Here is a 22054-nt window from a genome sequence, read left to right as displayed (position 1 = left end):
TGACCTCCCTGTTGAAACTGAGAATTGAGACTATGATTTAGACCTATACTGAGAATATCATTTCACTTCATGTAAGTCAGGAGACTACCTCCAGAATGCAAGGAATGATGTTCAGTGACTAGGCTCGAAAGGTAAAACACACGAAAAAATGTAGCCCATTACTCTCCCTGCAGCAGCAACATGGTGTTCCAGGAAGAGATAGCAAGTAGGGTCCTTAACAGGGTACAAGAACTTTGAAGTAGGTCATATTTGTAGCATAAATGATTGATAATGATTCTTAATTACAATTTCTTGATAACCAAAACTACCCAAAGGCCCTAGTCCATATTTGGATGATTTCATAATCAATTTTATTGTTACCTAAAAAATAACGTGAAAAAGTAAAATGTCTTTGGTTTTATAGTTAGAAGAAATAGAAACAGATTTCAGAATTTTGTCATTTTGCAGTCTTTATATTAAAACAGGTATTTTTGAATCCTTAATCAACAAAATAAACCAATGCAGATTGTTGCTACTAGCCTAATGGCAATGGCCCAAAGGACTCGTTTTATGATGTGTCATACAAACACACATAAGTTTTTGACAAAGGGCAAAATCTCAGGATTTTAAGCTGATCTGAGGCTGAAATAGTCTCCCCTGCATCTGAATGCTGTTTTAGTGATGAGTTTTGCTTTAAATTCCCTCTGCTGGATGGCTAAAACTTCTGTATCTACAGGTTTATTTACAGAGCTTGAGTAAGCAGCATGGAGAAATGAGGGCTGGGGAACCACTGAAACCTGAATGCCTTCTGAATGCCTTTTCCAGGCTACATGTTAACTCACATTTTGATGTTATCTCATAATAACGTGAAAAAAGTCAAATGGCCACAGGCTGTATGAAATGAAGTCACGGGCCGTGCATTCCCCAGCTGTGGTGCAAAGGAAATGACTGATAAAAATATTTTTTTCTAGCTGACCTCCGGCTTACCTTTGCCAAAGAATTTCCAGCTAATTCCCCTTTAAACCTTTCTTGCAGCTACAGCCTATTCCTAGAATCTTCTGTGTAAGAAGATAGGGACCCCATCTGAGCCTGTTTATTGATGCACTTTAGATAAAGAATAAATGAAAGCTTTGTTCTAGAAATGCAAATAGAGCTCCTTAAAAGAAAGTAAATTGCTCTATTCCTATGTAGAGATAGAACAGCACTTGGCATTCAGATGGCTCATTATTAAAGAAACTATTTTGTCCTGTAAAACTGCGTAGAGGTGCCTGGGGGCAGATTTGTGAGGGGCTGTGAAGCGCTCACCCTTGCAGCAGTGAGTATTTGGGTACTAAGCAGCCTAATGCCATTCAGAAACCTGAGTCTGCTGCTTAGGCTTAATGTGTGTGAGGAGTCTGACCCTTAAGAATAGATTCATAAAATTGGAAAGCTGAATGAGAGAGTTTATCTACTAAGACAGAGATAAACCATGAGGAGGGACAGGACTTAAACAGCATCCTTCAATGAGATTAGGAACCCAGTACTTGGCTGAAGGGCTTAAATGGATTAGGAGCCATCTTCATGGTCATCTTTCTCATTGTTTTACAATTAAGAAAAATAGTAGTGCTGCCTCACTCTTGCTGTCCTTGGTTAGAACATAAAAGACTGAGGTTCACAGCAGGACAAGAACACCTGTGCCTTTTTATATACAGCATCACGGCTTTCATGTGTCAGCTTATTGCTTTGACCAACTAGATAAGGCCTAAAACCAGTTCCCTCTTTGGCTCAAGATGTAGGGAAGCCTGGTCTCCCTTTTAGGCCGATCCTTCATTTTGCTGGGAACCATCTCCTGCCCCAAGAAGCTGTGCCGCTGTGCAGACCACAAAGTTCATTGAGCCAGAAAACAAGAGGAACAAGTCTGGGTACTCTATCAATAAGCCACTCAGTGGGCTGAGACCAGCTGGGTTGTGGTAGCACTTCCCAAAAAGGAAGAACATTTCTCTGTTTCTGTGTTTTGCTTTGTTTCTATGTTACCCTCCTTTACCACCCTAAGTTAGCCACCCTCCTGGCAGACAGGAGGTGTCTTTTTCACTTTTCCAAGATAACGAAGGAACTAACTTTCCAACATTATGCAGGTTATGCATATGGAGTTCAAGGCTGAAGTGCATGAGTCCTGCCCAGTGTTTGAAAGAAGGTGGAAGCTGCTTACCTTCAGGACAGGATCCTAGGAGGTGTGGATCCTACAGCCCCTTCCCGTAGCTCCACAGGTCTGAAGGGGAGTGGGTTTTCAGGTTTTCCTCTTTTTTCTGTGCTTTCTGCTGGGTAGGTTACATGTGCCTTTGTGTCCGTTAACTTGCACACTGGCAGTGTACAATCTAGTCATAAGCAGCATCTAAGCATGCATTTTTTTGGTGAATCTCATTGGTTTTGGAATGATTGATTTAGTTAACTGAAGTGGGAAAAATATTGGAATTTTTCCTTAGGAATACAGCCGTTAAAAATGATTTAAATACAGGTTAATGGGAGCTGCAAATGCCTTGTGTCCCTCTGCCAGAGGGAAATTTCCCTGAAATTAGGGAACACACACAAGTCTGTTTCCGTAGTTTATTAGTACAAACAATGCATACACAAGACTGTATATTGTTTGAAGACTGCAATAGATTTCTAATTTAACAACTCTGTAACAAAATTTAACTAAATTTGACATTTATGAAAATATAAATCTCTGATTGGGTAGGTTTTCCCAACAATACAAAGTTTACATAAAAACATTCAATATGATCTATTAGTTGCAAACGAGTTAGGAAAAATCATTCAAGTCACTTAATATACTATATTGGCTTGTACATTGAACATTCACACACTACATTAAATTCTAGCTTAGCATTCATTTCTTGGAAATTTGCGGCATGGAGTTCTGATTTTAAAAATAAAATTGTTTCGTTTAAATAATTTGAAAATATTTCCACAGGTGTGCCATCTTTAAGATATGTAAGGAAGGAAAAATCTTCTTATCCTGTAAGATGTTGTCCAGTATTTTTTTTTTTCATGTGGGCAAAATATAATTTTTTTTAAAGCATTTGTCATTATTTCACAATTTCTGCCTTGAAACCGCTAAAACTGTACAAAAGGCTCAGAACAGTTCTAAAGCAGAAAGTGAAGCTTGTAAATACGTGGAAGTAACAAAAACCCATTACAAATTTGACCAGTAAAGGAACTTTGGACAGCCTTTACATTTAGTGGAGTGTTTCAGCACATATACAAGCAGTCCCAGAGTGTTTGGTCATCTGATCTGTATTTATCACGGGAAAGAACAGAAATGACAGTAAGGCAAATGTTATCAAGATTAATACATGGCATGTCTGAAAACTTTCTATTAAGATTACTTTGGGGACATAGGGGAGATGCTTTAGACTTTCTTACAACAAAACGGATAGCAACCTTTTAAAATAGAGAAATTAATGTGTTTAACTGTTCAACTGTAGCGCCCTTTCTCTTTGAAAAAGTTTTTGTTATGACCTGTACTAATACACACTGCGAAGACAAAAAATTCCCCAAACCAAAAAATAAACCACAAACCTTATATTCCTTTTACAGCCTAGGTTTTTATCATTTTTATCACAGTACAGAAACCTGAAATCCCTGCATGCAATTAAAAAAAAAAAATCTTTCAGTCCGTTCTTTGAGGTGGACAAACACTTACCACCTCAAGTGTTGACATGTTTGCAACTGACTGGCACCTACTCCTTTCAACCCAAAAATTAATCCCAAGTAAAAATAAAAAAAATGTAGGTAATTTTAAAATGATGATGGAATGTATCAAGTGTTCCAGGTTGGCAGGTGACATCTTGTCATTGCACCATCAAGCAGAAAAACACATTTTTGCAAGTGGGTATAAAGTTGGCTGATAGCTATAGACCCATCTAGGCGACTTGGTATATAAAATAGTGGTCTGACTCTTTCTCACCGATCTTGTGGAGCTTTAGTTCTAGTTAAAACAGTTTGTCAATCCTAGATAAGATTACCTAACTTCTGTAATAGCATAACAATTTTGATAGTATTGCTAGAAATTTTTAATCAAGGCCCTGGTGAAATCCTGGACTGAACCTTGTATTCCGAAATTTAAAAAATCCTGCAGCCCATTTGCTTTATGTTTGCTTTTATGTTTATATAAATGTAAGAATATTTGTAGAGGAAAAACCAGCTGGCCTGCCCTCTGCTGTTCCTGTCTGTCTTTCAAGAAATGCACTGATTTTTACGTGAATTCAGTAGACAAATCTATCTGTGTATACTATTATTCAGATAAGCTCGTCCAGACTGTTACTTAGTTGTCAGGAGCAAAACTGTGTCCTCTGCAATCTATGGCTGAACACACCTTCTCATAGCAATAGTTGTGTTTTTTGGTTGGTGTTGCTTCACTCACCTCAGGCTCTGTAACCGTAATGGGGCTATCCCTTGCAAAAACTTCTGTTGATTCCCTCCAAATGCAGTCTGCAGTCGCTTTGAAGCTATAGTTGTGACATTTTGGCCTAATCACTTGTGTTGTGTTGTTGAAAATCTGACGGCTGTTTGAAGTAGCAATTTTGATTTTCAGTGCAGCGTCGACTCGATCTACTACAGTGTAAGTACCTATACTTCCGTCATCAAATCCAATAATAATATTTAAATGTCTCTGTGAGAGTGCAAGAAAAGTGGGAGTTTTATAAAGAGAACAGGCACCGATGTTTTTGCCATCTGCTAGCCTCATTACAATTAAGCTAGAGACCGCACCGTTATCGTCATCTTCTTCGCTGCGAAAACAGATGTACACAAGATAGCGGCCATCACGAGACAGCCTCTGCCGCCAGATGACACCTGGAGCGTGAACCACACGAAGTTTTCCGCTGTATAAATCAAGCACATTGATGTTCTCATCACCACGGGTTATAATTCCTAGCTTCCCATTTGGGGATATTTCAAAGTCTTCCAGATTTTTTAAGAAATTGGTAGGCAATTGTACGCGTCTGCAGATGACTTCCTCTGTTAGGCTCCAGATGTTCACAGTCTCAGTAGATGTTATAAATACTATGATATCTGGGCAGTCTGGTATCAGCTTAATATCCACAATGCTTGCACCATCATCACAGCAAAACTTCTTGGTTATACTGCCCGTCCAGAGACTCACTGCCAACACTTTATTCTTCGCCATTCCGACTACAAATGTATTTGCAGTTGTTATAAATGCATTCTGTAAGGCAACTAAAATATTGCAAACCCTATGTCCTGTAGCCAGTCGCCAAACTCTGGATGCATTTTGCTCGCAGAGAGAAACTACAAATTGATCGTTATGAGTAATCATTAGTTCTGAAATTTTTTGTCCGTTAATGCGGAAGATATTTTCCCCGCTAACTGTGTGCCATACGTACTGGCTGCATTTATCATCTGATGTAACCATTATGTCTCCAGAAGAGGTCAGCACACAGTTTTCAACAATACCTTCATGCTTGAATACAGCTTCAATAAATCCGGTGCTGAAGTTCCACTTATGGACAGAATCCGATCCATCCAATGTGTATATTAATTCACCTCTGGCTGGCAAGACCAGTCTTTGGATAGGCTTGCCAGATTTGTCAATATTGGACATAGCAGTTATGATGTCTATATCCCAAATAGAAAGGACACCACTGGTGGATAAGGATAGCAGCATGTTATGATGATTTGATTTAATTAGCCTGACTATAGTTCCTGAGATTTCCTGTAAGCTTGCCATACACTGTCCCGTATCTCTTCTCCAAACAAAAATGGCTGAGGTATTTTCCATTGAAGCAATTATACAGTTGCCATTTTTGGACAACACGGCAGATATAAAGCGCTCGTTGTGTTTAGCTCTAAACTTTTCAGCCACCTTCCACACACGAGTGTCAAGAAGTTCAATGCTGAGAGCCTTACAAATTAAAATGGCACTTTGGTCTTCAGAAAGCTCTATGCTGACAACTTCACTGTCTTCTCTTCTGCAGTCAAAGTCATCCGTAAGCTGGGGATTCGCGATTTCCTCCGTATTCCAAACAGAGAGGCTACCCTCGTTGTCCACCATCACCATTTCTTGGGCTGTGTCCAGGATGAGAAGGAATTTCACAAATCCACTAGAAAATTCAGAGGTCACAGTGGTCAGCTTCTCTCCGCTGCCCAAGTGAAAAATGGTCGCGGTGTTCAAATACTGTCCGCAGAAGGCATAAACCCCGTCTGGAGAACACTGCACACAGGTCACTTCGTACCAGCAGTGGAAGTGATAGAGAGGCCAACCGTAAAGCAGATCTATCACAGTAACGTCTTTGCTGGCCTCCAGCCAAGCAAGCGCGTGGTTGACTGATAATGTAAATCCATTTATAAAACTGGAGCCCCCCCCAATTCCACAATGTTTTGACCCCTTAATTTCCACCTCAGACAGAAGACAGGAATTTATGTTATCGTATATCAAAAGAGTGTTTTTTGTTGTAGCCACTACAAGGTACTTTTCATCACTGGTAAGCTTCATCCCTAAGATAACAGACGGAGATGTGGTGATCTGCCGTAGTAACTGGCGAGTCTCTACATCCCAAGTGCTGATGGAGCCATTTTCTAAAGCAGCAATAATTGTGCTGGGATTAAAAGTAGGCAAAATCTCAGTGACGTGCATGCAGCTGGACGACAGTGGCAGGCGCTCGGGGCTGTAAGTCACATCCATGGAGGAATGCAAAGGGACGATAGAGCAGTACTTGGGTCCGTCCTTGTCACATTCTAAGAGGAGATGTCTGAGTTTGGGCAATGAGCTTACTACTGGGAGAAGCCTCTGCTGCAATTCAGCGGAGAGTGAACCTGGGTATTTTACTACTTTGAACTTTATACTGCGAAGGGTACTGGCCAGAAATTTCAGCTCCTTTTCTTGAGAGCAGGTGTAAGCCAGTTCTATGTCAGAAAGTGCCTTATCAAACTGCCCTATTCTAATCATGGTGTACAGCCAGCTGAAGTTCATAATGACTCCGTACAGCAGATCATCTGTTTTTCCACATCTTGTCAGGTGATGAATAAGCTCCGTCATTTTTCTGTGATTGATAAAAAAGATATCAGGCTCTAATGGATTACACTGAAAGACCCATGGCTGATCAGGTGCCTGCCTGTCAAAAGCAGTCTGATCCAAGCAGTGCTTTTCATCCTCGTTCAGGCCTCTACTGTCACGGTCAGGACAACCATTCAGATATTGGTCATTGCTGTAAAAAGGTTTTCTTCGTCCACCTGACCAAACACCAAGGAAGTACTCTGCCATGACTGTGTGCATTTCATGCAAATCTTCTTCATTGTGCAGGTACAATTTCTGGGCAATTAGCTGTAAGTGCCTATTTGCCCAAAGAAGCAGCGTGACATTTTTCACCTGTCGCTCTATTAAGTACCCCTGTAAGCCCTCCTTAAGCCTTGCAATGTATATGTATGGAATTCTCAGTGGGTTGCTTTCTCTGACACGCTCACTTAGTTCATACATAACACTGTTGTCAAGGGCTAAAATATCTTCCAGTTCCATTTCACTTAGGCCAGATTTGGACATAGTGATGTAGCCAAGTGCTCTTGACAATAGCCTTGATCCACACTTGTTTTCCAGTGACCAAAACAACTGCTCTATGCTTTCATGGACAGTGACACAGAGGGAGGACTCATCCACATCTTTGTGAGATCTCCAGTTCCTGACCTCTCTGAAGGTTAAGTTCACAAACATAGGCAGTGTGCACTTGGAGAATGCTTCATTGACGTAGATTTGTTGTCCTGATGTTACCTTTCTTTTAACTCGCAGCAGCTGATGTTTCAGTACTTGGCTACACATCTTTCTATCCCTGGCAGTCAACTCAACGTAATTGTTTTCTTCATGAATAAGGCACCTCAGTTTTTGCAGGATCCCGTGCTTGTTTGGCAGTGTTGACAAAATTATCCGTACTGAACGGGGGAGGTGAACAGGAAGCCACCAGAGCTTCCTACCATCATCACTATCTGTTAGCTGTTCTAGGGCATCAAATATTATCACCAGTGGCCTGTGGAATGAAGACTCATTCAAGAGATTGATGAACAAGTCCCGAAGGTCGTGAATCTTTTTTGGGTAACTTTGTATGAGGCAACGATAGTTGACTGCTAATTGTTCACAAATGCTTTGAAGTATATTCTTTAGATCTGTACTTGTTTCGGTGGATCCCAAAAATCTTATCACTACCACAGGGTCGGAATTTGGTCCCATCTCTTCTTGCAACCAGGAATAGGCCTAGAATATAGAGTATAATTTAGTTAATATTTAAATGAAGCACAGTAACAGTGTTTATAAATAGTGATTGCCTATATAAAAATGAACATTTTTAAATGTTACTGGTTGAATGGAAATGCTTTCACTGGCAGAGTTCAAGGCAGGTTTGATTTACGTGCACGGAATAAAATTAGTATCATGTCATCTTTGTTTAGCACAGGTAATACCTTGAAACACTAAGACCCAGACTCGCAAAAAGGCTTACGTCTAAGGGGACACGCGTAGAATGTAGTCCCAGGGTACTCTTTTAAAATCTGTGTCTTACTTCAGAAAGTCAGTAGGTAGATTCTCTTATAAATAACTTCCTCAGACACTAAGTAATGTCGTCCTTGGCCAGGCAGACCAGCTTGCCACCTAAACTTGTTTAACATTGATTCCCAGCTGAGCATAAATGCACGCCCTGATGGTTTTGGAGGACAGGGATCAGAGCACAGATTGCCTGTTACTAGCTAGTTACCTTAATTCCTGGGCCACAGAAGTACGCTTTGTCTTGGTGTGCCTGTGGCTTTTGCACTTACACGCTGCTGCAAGGAGTAAATGTATCTCTTGCTGTTCTTTGGTTAGATTACTTTAAGCAAGTGAGAAATGTAGCTTTAAATCCTCTTGGTCTGTGCAGGCTAAAACACTCAGTTCTCTTACTTGCTAAGTCTTTTCACCTCACTTCAAGTTTTAACAGGATATTTTAAAAGAAAAGTGTAACCAGAGTCTCTAGGTTAACTTATGTACTCAGATCTGAAATGACATCTTGGGTTGCAAATCCCAATTTCATAGATGCAACTAATGCGAATCTATAGGAGGTCACATTTGGGAAAGATATGGGATTTTAAACGTTATTGTTCCCTTCTCCATTTCCTTGTGGCTGATATGGCTGTTTCCCAGCCCACTGTGCTAAATTCTCTGAGCACCCTGCAGGGAACTCAAAGCTGGGACTCCCAGCTGAAGAATTAGGCTTAGAGATGCCAGCTTGGTCTTTTTCTGCATCTGGTCCTGCCTTGCACAAAAAGTTTCACTCATATCCCTGGAGTACTCAGCTCAGTGACTTAAACAGCATATGTCAGATAAGTAAGTACAGGTATTTTTTCAGGTTATTACAGATTTGTAGCAAGTTTTTCAGACTAATTCCGGAATAATTTCTGATGAGAACATAAGATGGCATGACTTGGAAACACATATTGTATTTGTGATTAAGACTAAAAACAGCATATGATGTTTAGATGGTTCCAGATTTGTAGGACCTCAGTGGAACAAGAGGGAAAGAGATCCTTCTAAAATACATGTTGTTAATTCAAAAATATATTGGTGCCTAATAGGTTTTTAAGACCTCTGATAAAGTATTTTTGTTTTGGCGAAGCACATGATACAGACACGTTACTACTGAAAGTCTTTTTGTGAATATGTGTACAATAATATGCAGAATATACTTTTTATTATTTTTATTTTATATGTTGAGGGCTGAAATCAGATCTGTTGACAAAAGGAAGAATGAAAACTTAAGTTAGCCTTTACACACTAATACTCCTAACATCACCATATTAGGTAAGGTATTCATTTACCTTCTTTGCCACTTCAGCTAATAAAAGAGTCTTCCCTGTGCATGGTCCTCCGTATACGATGAGAGGGTTAATGTGTCCTGTTTTGCTAGGTAGAACGTACTTGTGGACTATGTTTAATGCCTCACATCTATATTCATAAAAAGTGGAGTATGTTTTACATAGTGACGAGTGTTGAAGAACTTCATCGTACAGCAAGTCTGTCTCGGTGTCAAAATTCTGCTGTACTGTTGCTTGGATTATATCAATCATGTCTTCATAGAACTGTTTACCAAGTCCTTCGATGTAGTGGTTCTCCACTTCTTGGGAGTAACCCAGTTTCATGTCACAGTGAGTGACAGATGTGTACACTCTCAGATTGGATGATGCGACGATGGTAGGAATGAATTCATCCCTGAGCTTGATGAGTTTCTCATGGGCTTCAGGATCTCGTAGAAACTTCCCAGCTGTATGTACCACATCCATGTATTTCCCCATCTCTGGAATTTTAACGAAACGCTCAATGTTGGCAATTTTCCGAATGTAGCAAACACACTTCTTGAGGAAAGCTGGTGTTTGTTTACCCAAGGCAAAATCAAGTTCATCTTCAATAGCTGAGGATGAAAAGAGAACACAGAGTCTCTGTTAACTCTTCTTTATAAACAGTTAAGAACATCCCCCACCCTCAACATGCAGACTCTTAAATGATTGCATCTGTTTTCTGTGAAAAACAGAAAAAGCACAGAAAAATCCCTGGGTGCTTTCATATGGGTTTTGGTCTCGAGCAAGCACAATGAATGTCTTTTTTTTTCTCTTCAATTGTAAGAGAAATGCTGACAATAATATATTTTCATGTTGTGGAAAGGTTGATAGAAAAGCTAGTAAATGAATGTATAGAAATAGTTAGTCTGAACTTTACCAGAGGAAAGATATCTCTTTGCTTGGCTGTGTTTCATTTTTCCTTTCTCATAGAGCAATTTCACAGCAGTCTTAAAAATCTTCTTAATCTCTTCTGATATATCTTGCCATTTGTTCTCATTCATAGAGTTTGAAGAAGCTTCCATCTTTTAAAAATATCCATAGTTAAACAGTAGCTGTAATACACACATCTACAACTTCAGAAAGTAAAAGTCTAATATTCAAGGTCATAAATAACATGATAACAGAGAAACTCATACACTAAAAATAAATAAAAAAGAGTTTGGCCTTTTATACTGCAGATAATCATTATGTATTCCATTTTCGAATTCTAAAAGATAGCTGCTTTGAGTATTTTCTGAATTCCTACTGTAGGCAGCTAATGCAATATTTTTCAAGAATAAGACCAATAACACCTTTATAGAAAGAGAGTTTTGAGAACCAAGCCTGAAATAATGATAATAAAGCAGCAGTGATACTGCTAAAATTATCACTCCTTTAATAAGAAGTAGTAGTAGTAATAATAATAATAATAACAACAACAATAATTTAAACTTGGATCTCAAAACTGAAAACGAGGTTCCTGGTACCTGTAATTGAGCACCTCATATTAGCTACTATATTTAAAAAAATGGGATTACATGTGACATTACTTTGGTTCATTCATTGCTATAGCAACAGTAATCTTACTGTCCCCAGAGAGGGACTCTCATATAGATTCACTAGTCCTTTCAGATGGTCTCGCAGATGCCATGACGGAGGTTTCTCTAAGGCAGCTAGTGGTCACTGCTGCATTACTTACTGCAGGTGAAGTGTTTAAAGGGTCTCCAGTTTTCCTGGAGGGTGTGATAGGAAGAAGAACAGCCTCCAGGATAAGCTCCCTAGCAACTCTTTCTTGACATGTTCAGAGCTGTGTATCTTTTATTACTTTCTGTAAATTTATGAGATGTAACTCTATGTTAGCTTTAAGTTATGAACACCTTTTTACTTACTCCTGCATATCAGCAGCTTGAGGAAAGGTACAAAGTTTTAATAACAAAAAAGCCAAGCTTCATTCAAAGGGATATTGTGGGCATTAGCAAAACATTGCAAAGTAACAAAATTTGTAATACTTCAGAATTAGTCACCTTATGCTGTCTTCAACTCATTAAAACTCTTTCCGTGTCTATGTTTTTCATGTTTTCAATGTTTTTTCATGCAACAAACATGCTGCTACAAGGTAACTGAGTGCAGCATAATGGTTTAATTTAATTTTATTGTATAATACAGTATGCACTCAAAATGAAGTGAATACTTTGTTAAGGACTTCACTTTTTTTTACACTGAAATCTGTCCTTTGGTATATTAGATGTGTAGGATGGTAGAACTGAGCCCTGGGTAATATACAGTTTTTATTGTCATCAATTAAAAATATATGCCTGTTTAAAAAATGATAATGAACAGTGTTCAAAAATCTTGTGTTAGAATACAGTTAATAAGTTAAAAGTATGAGATTTGACTCGGGACAGCACTAAGCACTTGTTTGACTGTTAACGAGCTTTCTTGTATGGGGATAGAAGGGAAAATGTGTATTTCCTCTGCAAATCCTGTTCATTGAAATCAAGCAAAAGCACAATACCAGGGCAGGAGAGGCTGAGCTCTCGCTATTCCAACATCAGGGAAGGGAAGGGCAGTCTGTCCCACTGTCCCACTCGCCCCAACAGGTCATGAATGACTACAGTCATACACTCATAGAATGGTTTGGGTTAGAAAGGACCTTAAAGATGGTCTAGTTCCAACCCCCCTGCCATGGGCAGGGACACCTTCCACTAGATCAGGTTGCTCAAAGCCTCATCCAACCTGGCCTTGAATCCACTTGCTCTAGCTGTTATCAGAGAGCACACCAATGCGGGAGCCATGACCCGTCGTGTTTCTTGGTGTTTCGCAGCTGCTGCCTTCCCTGTGTATGGGAAAAGAGCATCACAGCACCAGTTGCTCAGGTGTGCACAGGGCTGTAGAAGCTAATTCAGACACAGCAAACACCTGGCCCTGGGGACTGCCCACCACTGACAGAGGAGAATTTTGTAAGGAGGTGACTATGACTTACTGTATTCTGGTAGTTCTTCAGCATTTCAGATTTTGGTCTGAGGTAATATGCGGGTGGCACTGCGTTCTCATCCCTGCAGTACCACTCTTCTAAAATCCTTGTCTCTAGCTTGGCCTCTACAGCAGCATCCAGGATCATTTCAAATTCTGCTGACTCCACTTCCCCCGGTATTCGGATGTTCCCGTACTTCTCTCCCAACAGACCCTGTGTATTTGCAGAAAAGTAGGGATTAAATTTTTCTTTCTTTATGCAAAAACCCTCCTCAGGATCTGAATTAATAAAAATCAGTGTGGTAGTAGTTTAATGACTTTGAAATTACTAGGAAGGGAGACAGATATAGTATAAGATGAATTATTGTTAAGGGTACTGTACTGAGCTGTATGCTACTATGATGACTTGGTAAAATTTCAAGTAGATGCATTGTCTTTCATAATAAAAATACAAAGGCATTCAAAAGAAGTAATTAAAAAATACCCAGCATACTTAGCACGATATTGACTCGTGCGTTACTGATTCGTGTTAGTCACAGATTGGGATTAATCTCACATGCAAAAGTGAATGCGGAAATCCTTTTCTTTGGACTCAGGATAAGGATGCATGTCTGGATTCTTTACCTCGTGGCTTTATTCTTAGTTTCCACAGTAATGGAACAGATGATTTTATATTCTGTTTGATGAAAATTCACATGATATTATGTACAGCTCATATTGGTATTATTAAAGATGTGGCTTACACCAGCAATACCAAGGATCAATGTTGCAGAACCACAAGCTGCTTTGTTGTCTTATATTCCCTTGTTGCAAAAAATGTTCAATGTGTTTGCTCCAGTAGCTGTCCACTGAATGAACAGTGCGGCAAGGGAAAACAGATTTGACCAAATACCAAGTAGAAATGGATCAAGCCTCATCAGTACTTCAATGCATATTTTTTGTATTAAGGTAAAGGTTTGTGGGAGTCAGTTCTTAAACAGTGGTACAGGAAATATTTCACTTTAAAAAATAATGATTAAAATATCGGTTATGATGTTCTGAATACACTTTTTTGAATTTATTTGTGTAGTTTGCTGTCCATAAATATTTTATAAAAATAACATTTGTAATAGAATCATAGAATCATAGAATCATAGAATGGTTAGGGTTGGAAGGGACCTCAAAGATCATCTAGTTCCATCCCCTTCCACTACACCAGGTTGCCCAAAGCCTCATCCAACCTGGCCTTGAACACTTCCAGGGATGGGGCATCTACAACTTCTCTGGGCAACCTGTTCCAGTGCCTCACCACCTTCTGAGTGAAAAACTTCTTCCTTATATCCAATCTAAATCTCCCCTCTTTCAATTTAAAGCCATTGCCCCTTGTCCTATCACTACATGCCCCATGTCCTATCACTACATTACACTACATGTAATGTCCTATAACTTTATAGAAGATAGAGTTGTAGGAAATTACTGCATTCTTTTGACAATTTTTTTCAAATCTGTGATCATTAGATAAATTCTGCATTCAAATCTTGGTCCACAGAAGTCAGTGAGAATTTTGACTTCATTTCAAATAGGTGGGTTTTTTTTAAATTTCTTTCCTAATTTAAATGTATTCAGTAAAGATCCTGAGTTAATGAGAAAGAATACTTAATGTGGAGAGGAACCAACAGTATCAGCATCTTGAGTTGAATCGGAAAGATCTCTTAGTCAAGTAATGCTAATGCAAACACAGTAGTACCCTGAAGATGCAAATGACCTTGTTTGTAAATAATAAAAATCTAAATATTCATTATTTTTAAACCACTTATCATAATGAAAAGCTGTTTTAAACTCTTCCAGCTGTAACTAAACTTTGAAAATCTGTAACGGATGATGATGAAGCCCGCTTCACTGATCATAAAAGCGTGAAGCCGCAGACTATTTTTCTGAATCCAGTTGTGTTGGCAGCAGGTACTCGAGCGGCACATCACGCTAGATACTGTGGCCTCAGAGCAGAGACATCAGAGCAGTGCATGCAAACGCTTCCCAGCCTCTTTCAGGCAAAACCACCTGGGTTAGCTCCAACCACAGTTCACATTGTGTAAATTAACCTGGCTGATTTGTGCCTGGAGCAGGTTAGGAAGAGCTCACATGGACTACAGTGCTGGCTCTCATGTCCAGTGGTTGGCATCCTTCAGCAGAAGGGTAGTGAGAAAGAGCTGGTGGACAGGAACAAGTCAATGTCTGTCTGCTGCTTAGGAAAAATGAAGGAATGTAGGAATTGTGATAGTTCGTATAGTCCAGGTTCCAGTCTCTGACAAGTCCCAGCACCCAGGTCCTTCAAGAAGGCTGCTCCAATAGAGAGGCATTAGAGGAAAGAGGGGTTTGCCTGGCTGCCCATTCATGCCCCACAGTAGCTTCATTCAAGGTGCACATCAAGGAGTCAGGAGAAAGGAACAAATGTGTTCAGTAACTAGAATTAAATAATAACAATTTTAATTAAATGATCCAGTGTTTTTATTACGTGAATTTATTTTTTCTATGTGATCATTCTAACTAGTAGCTCCCCTCATAGAGAGACCTATGTTGCTTCACACAATGAGATAACGGGAAAACATCTACGTTTTTACTGTTCTGATCTGTTCATAGAGCCCTTTAATTCTGGAATTATGAAGCTGCAGAGGTTAAACAAAATATAATATTATTTTCCTTCTTTATTTAAGTGAGGTTAATAACTCATATCACGCTGAATTGCAAGCCTTTGCACATTCAGATTGATGTAGAAATCTCATAAATTTCTCTCCGAGGAGCTCTGCTATGCAAATTTTGCAATTACCTTGTATAGCAATTATTACTTGAAAATCATTAGGCTACACTTACTCTGAATTTAAGTCCAGTGGATTCAATAGACAGTTGCCCGAGCAAAGATCAGTAGCTGGCCCCTTCATTAATAATACTTAAATGTCAACATTAAAATGTCTGGTACTGCATTTAATCAACTAAATTTGTTTTGGAATTATTCTGTGTACTTTTCTGCTTCTCTGGTACAGTTTGTGCTGTTTTTTCTCCACTGTACTATAGGTAAATAGCAAATGGCAGTACTTTAAAATGAAAAGACGGATGTTTTTTTCTTGTATCTTATCTGTCACTGCAACAGACATTATGTAAATAATCTTGTATTAGGGATCATCCTCCTGGCTACTTGAGCAAAACACAATAAAAAGGAACTTTGACATGATCAGAATACTAGAATCACTGAGGATGGCTGTATCACGAGCTTTTAAATAAAATGGAGTCCTATGCAAATATTATTTGAAAGCCTTCACTTTTTTAAAGTCAAATGGTGAACAGTAGAGGACATACATTTATCACGGTGTATCTTTGTGCTATAGAAGGCATTGCTAATATTTTGCTAGAAGTCTAGCGTTAGTTGAGAGAAGAATAGACATACATAGATGAGGAATCACACAGACAGAAGCGTGTCCTCCATTTGGGATGATGGCAGTGAGTGTCCATAAAGATTAATAAACAACAAAATAAGCATTGTATCATTTTGCTTTCAGGTATTTCTTCTCTTCTTGTTTGGTTGTGGTTAATGTATAAGTTTTAAGGTTAGTCTTAAAAGATGACACATGCATAGTGCTAGGAAGAAAAGGAATGAAGAAGGGTAGAGGAAAGAGAAGTCTGAGCAAGAATACGTTGCACTGCAAGGTGAAAACTGAGTCTAGCTTGTTATTGTTGATGCCTAGTGTTTAGGAGAGCCTAAAGCTAACAGCTCTACCAAGAAACGAACACATCAGTTGAACATCATGTAAGGATCTGCCTGTGCTAAAACATTTAGGTTTAGAACTTAAAAAGTGGACCATGGCAAAAAGGAAGCTGCAGAGGCCATGTCAGCACCCCACTGCCACATATTTTTTCCCTGAGAACTGCTCAGGGAACAGCAGGCAGCACAATGCTGATCAGTCTTCTGTAACTGTAGCCACTGCGCACCAGAAAACTATTGTAGGTATTATGGTACAAGTCCTTCATACAAGCTGTATGAGCTGGCCAGGCTCAGAGTACACCTCTGAAATTTGTTTGTGTTTAACTCAGGAATACTGCTTCACATGACTGATGTGAGCGAGGACTCCATGTTTTAGCCAAAACTCAGGCATTTCTGCAGTTAAAACAAAGTGAAGTGAAGGAACAGTTGAACAGACACCTGAGGCACTTACTTGGTGATTATGTGCATTTAGAAAGGCAATTAAAAGAGTTAGTGCCTTTGATGTTCTAATACAGAATTGACAAGTAAACAAAGAGAAACAGAAACAGGAACAGGATAGAGAATAAAAAGAACAGCACTGGAATGAAGAGGGGAATTAATTATACAAGTAGAACCAGCAAATTGTAAATACTGTCCTGAGCAGGTCTGTCATTTAGTGCAGGCACTGCACTGCAGCTGTGTTCCTCTTAGTGCCCCAACAGAAGTTAGCTGAGGTTCTGGTATTAGTACCTGACTGTGTAGCCATTTGAAAAATATTCTGGTAAAATATTTTATGTGGCAGAAAACTCTTCATGGGGTCATTCCTGAGCTTTCCAGTAACTCCAGACTAGCCTTTATCTACAGTCCAGTTTCACTGGACATTTAACTGACGTATTGAAACACAACTCCTTTTCATTTTTCTGGAGAGGACAAAAGTAACTGACACTGTTTTTTGTAAAGGACTGAGATATCACACCCCGATGCTGGAAGTAAGAGGTGTGCTGAATAAGTGCAGCTGTTTTCTACTGAGAGACTGATGCTCGAATGCTGGGTTACATCACAAAAACACACCAGGTTCCTGGGGAACAGTTCTTCACCTAAACACACCTTCCTCTAGATGCACTGCATGTTTTCCACTAACAGTGGTCACTAGTGTAGAAAAAAATAAAAGGCTAAGGACTATAAACAGACTATATGTGTTTGCTTGTATCTTTATAAACTATTTGTTTGTTTATGACAGGCTCAGGACGGGTGCATTTGCATGCACAGGCTGTGAAAACTACACCTTCCCAGGTTTAGACACAGAGGTGAGGCTTGGAAGTACCTCATTCTAGCTGGTAACAGGGAATAGCCACTTCCCTTCCACTCTTCTGGTGTCATTATGGTTAGATTTATATCTGGGTGTATAAACATAGTCTATCAGGGTACCACAAACCCACTCAAACCTTTAGAGGCCTAAATGAGAAGCTCTGAATTGCACTTTCCCTCCAGGGGCTTCAGTGTCTGAACTGCACCCATGCCAGAGGCTTGCAATAGCCTCTGGAAATATCTGCCCTGTCTCCATATTCCCTGTACATTCAAATAAATGCAGATTTCTTCATAGAAAAATGAAGAAAAATGGAGCAACAGAATTTAAAGAAAATATAATTTCTCACAATCTTCATGATGTTTCATACTAAGTCTGCAAATAAGAATTACTGTTATTCCTCCAGACCTTTAGGAAAAATATCACAGTAGTCTGCAGTAATAACCTAAAACTTCAATTTCTGATAACAACATTGCAGCATTTTGATGATTATTATAGGAAATTATTTTTAAAAGGAACAGTAATGTTTACAGTATGTTTAGTACCAAGAGACAGTTTTATATGCAGACTTGTGAATCAAAATCTCCCACCTGATGAGTCATTTTCCTTTAATAGTAAAACAACAAATTAAAGATTCATTCGATTGAAGGTGGTTGAACTGCTTAAAGCTACCAGGCTGACAAACGTGCATGAAACCCTCAGCAACCATTTCTATCTAACAATACTTTATAAATTAACACAGAGCAACCTCAGCAGTAGTCTGAAGTTACTATTAAATGAAAACTGAAAAATTAATGTTTAGATCAAGATGGGAAATAGTTTTCCTTCTAATATTCTTGGTGTGGAAAAAAGATATTAAAATTATAGGCACAGTCACAAGAATGACCAAAAGGAGGAAACTAACAAGATTTGGATTTGATCTTGAGATATGATGGATTCATAGTGCATGTCATGTAATTAATTCAGACAACATCACTAAAATGTTCATCCTAATACCATACCTTATATTAATACAGAACAAGTTGAAATTTTAGATATATTTAATTCCAACTAAAATATTTAGTGATAATTTTAATAAAAAACAAGCTGTCAAGTAACAGCAAGGTATATTCATTACTGATTGGTTTCATTCAAAAGAAACTATATATTAACATTTGCAAACCAAGTAATTTGGGAAGTCAGATTTGTGATGTTTTGGGAAGTGATTTCAGATACTTGTCAACTTAAAAGTAACATTTTTTTTTTCTGTTTTGCCAACACAGAAAGCTGCAGATTCTTTGAAAATACAGTTTTGTAGCTGGTGAATGATCTGATCCAGTGATCTTTTGCTGGGCTTAATGGAATCAGTCCTACCACTTTTACTTCTTGGTCTTTATGAAGTGATACTGAAGCACACACATATGTCCTCTCTGCCTCAGAGCAGTCCTTGATTGCCAGCTTTTTGAAGAATAAGCATTCAAGAAATCATCCTTGAAGGAATTAAATCTAACCACAATTAATTTTTTAACATAAGATACCTCTGTGTGTCCAGATCTAAGCACCCCTTAAACAATTGTTTTTGCAAGATCCATGAGGGATTAGAAAGTATTATGGTCCCCATTTGACATAGGAATTAGGTGCAGGGAATTAAGCCTGGGTAGGGATTCAGAGCTGTGACAGGTATGCAGGGGTTAGTTAAAACTGGGTAGTGGAAGCTGCTGTTCCTAATTCTCAGTCCTGTCCTTGCAGAAACTGCTCACTGCTGAAGGAGGAAAGCCTTGCCCACTTGTGAATGAGGTCCCGAGTGACTCACATTCCAGCTTGCTAAATTAATGTAATCTTAAACTGAGATCACTTATTCAAAGTAGAACAGCTCCATTAGGAGAAAGAGTATCTCACATTACTGAAGATGGGGTGAACGTTTCAAGCTCTGGGCTGAAAATTGCCTGCAGGCACCCAGCATTGGCTTTCAGGTGTCACTGAGATGAACCAAGTGGTTCTTCAGCAGCTGCTTGACTTGTAGGGACTTAAGTGCTTTTAAAGTGCCTTGGGATATTATGTTGTTCATCTCTTGCCAGGGATTGGGAAATGTTGCTCTCACTTATGTCCCAAAGGTGTCCTTATACCATCCCTGAAGATAATGCAGTCCGGTATCACACCATGCCTCACCAGAAGGCTTCATACTGAAAGCTAGTGAGGAGCAGGCTGTAGCTAGAGGGCCATAATCTAGAGCAAGGTGGGTAATGAGTGAGCTCACCCATGAAGCAAGAGGCTTGTTTCAAAATCTCCCCTGAACTGGAAGAAGGACAAGTGTATGGGCACCAGGGATATACCCTACTCATCAGGCTTCTGGGTGTGAATGATGGGGAAACAGTAGCATGTCAAAGCTCCTGCTAGCGCAGCTCACATAGCGTTCTATGAGCAACTGAAGATTAATTGCAGCAGGAACATGAACCTTGTCTTTCCACAGTTTGCATGAGTGCCCTAACCAAGGGCTACAAAGTCAGTCCTCTGGATCTCTGTCTCTCGTGGTCACTTGCTCTTCACTGTCTTCTGTGAATCTTGGGGTTAGAGACCTAACTCTCCACTTCCTCAGCCTGTACTTCCAGGCTTCCTTTCTCTTGCAGTTAAATCTTTCTTACGAAATAAAACCTTTTTCCTTTTTAAAGCCATATGTTTCAGTCAAATGGCTGTTTTGCTCAGAAAAAGGTGGGTTTTGTTCTACTGCTTACTGTGATGTTAATACATCTATTAGCTGATAAAAAGTATGTTACTCAGTAGTAGATCAGACTTCTACAGAGAAAAGACACATAAAGAAAAAATACAAGTAAAAGATTGACATTTCTGTTTAACACCAGGTTTAAAAGACTTCAAATTTCTTCTAAATATTTTGTCTAAAAAGCATACTTATAATCAGATGCTAATACCCATCAATTTCTTTAAGTATATTTACTTAAATTTATTTTCAATGCAATAATGATTTCTATAATAATAAGAAAAATATATGAAATAATTGAAAATCTCAATGGAGTAACCGCTTGTTAAGGCAAACTCCAAGCCATTAAACTGGACTGAAGTGAACAGCAACCATGATGGAGAAAGCTGTAATAACACACTTAATCTAAACCAAGTTTTAGGAAGCTGGAGTTCCAGAGTAACTGGTGCCCCAGAGGTGCCCTGAAAATAGCTGCCTCTACTCCTTTTTCTTTCCTTCTAGCTGCAATGTAGTACAGTGTGAGGACCTCCTGATACAAGCACAGAGAGAATATTCCTCAATTAAATAAGTTTGACTGCTTTCCTTGCCTATCCATGGTAGTGATCAGAGGACAAAAGTTATGTTGCATTGGAATTAAGTCTCCCAAAAATACTTCCATTAGAAATCAAAAATGTGAAGAAAAGGCCAAAAACATTGTCATCTGCGATTTCTAACATGTACAGGTCAAAGTGCCTTCAGAACAGCATTTTTCTTCTGCTGCCAACAGTTGTAAGGCAGTGTGACTAGCAGACACAACCTCAGAGCTGCTGCAGGTCTCTTAAATCTTCTTTCCACGTTTGCTTCATCTCAGTATGGAAACTGGTCACTTCCTGATGCTTCTGCTACTGCCTTAGATTGCCTATCTATAAAATGAGGCTAATGATAGCTTGCAAAATAAGCATTTCTATTTTGAGTGTTGCTATGCAAAGGATCTTGTGTATTTATGTATCAGCAAAGATAGGACTGTTGCTTTACATTGTTTGTCCTGTTTAGTTTTTAAGAGAAAAATGATATCATAGAGCACACTATGATATCAAACACTTTCATTTGATTTTTCTCCGTACCTATGTGATAATAATAGTGTCCATGCCTCAGTCCTTTGGTTGAAGCTTATGGGTAAATAGATTTAGTTTTAGAACTTCAACTAACTGTACAAAACATAAAATAAGAAATACAGTTTTTAATTGAAATTACTGAAGTGAATAGAAAACCGAAGGCATTATAAAGGCATTTCTGTGCCGAAAAATAGATTTTTTTTTTTTTTTTCCACCTGCCTGGATATGCATTTATGTTTCTTGGCTTGAGAAATATTGCTGTGCATTGTTTCACAGAGCCATGCCCGAATTTCTCTCTTTCTTTTTTCCCTGGAGGCACTGCAGAAGTACACTGTGGGGGCTATATGTATTTCAGAAACTTGAGATGGGTATTGGTTTCAGTTCCATGAAAAACAAAAAAAGGGCTGTTAAACTACCTTGTAAGAAAACTGACTGGAATTGGGACAGGAAGGATGAGGTGCAAGTGC

The 22054-nt window shown here is 39.0% G+C and overlaps 1 protein-coding gene across 1 annotated transcript in view; it reads right to left on the bottom strand.

The window, feature by feature from the left end:
* Positions 1-4282: 4282 nt before the first annotated feature.
* Positions 4283-22054, bottom strand: part of NWD2 (NACHT and WD repeat domain containing 2) — a 56935-nt gene continuing 39163 nt past the window's right edge. The window contains exons 4-7 of the mRNA XM_086612245.1: positions 12791-12994; positions 10706-10850; positions 9811-10400; positions 4283-8218 (exon numbers count right to left, since the gene is read on the bottom strand). Coding sequence (XP_086468371.1) covers positions 4283-8218; positions 9811-10400; positions 10706-10850; positions 12791-12994 — 4875 coding nt within the window. The remainder of the gene's footprint in view (positions 8219-9810; positions 10401-10705; positions 10851-12790; positions 12995-22054) is intronic.

Source organism: Tauraco erythrolophus, chromosome 5, assembly GCF_009769465.1.
Source record: "Tauraco erythrolophus isolate bTauEry1 chromosome 5, bTauEry1.pri, whole genome shotgun sequence".
NCBI lineage: Eukaryota > Metazoa > Chordata > Aves > Musophagiformes > Musophagidae > Tauraco > Tauraco erythrolophus.
This window is presented reverse-complemented; position numbering and strand designations above follow the sequence as displayed.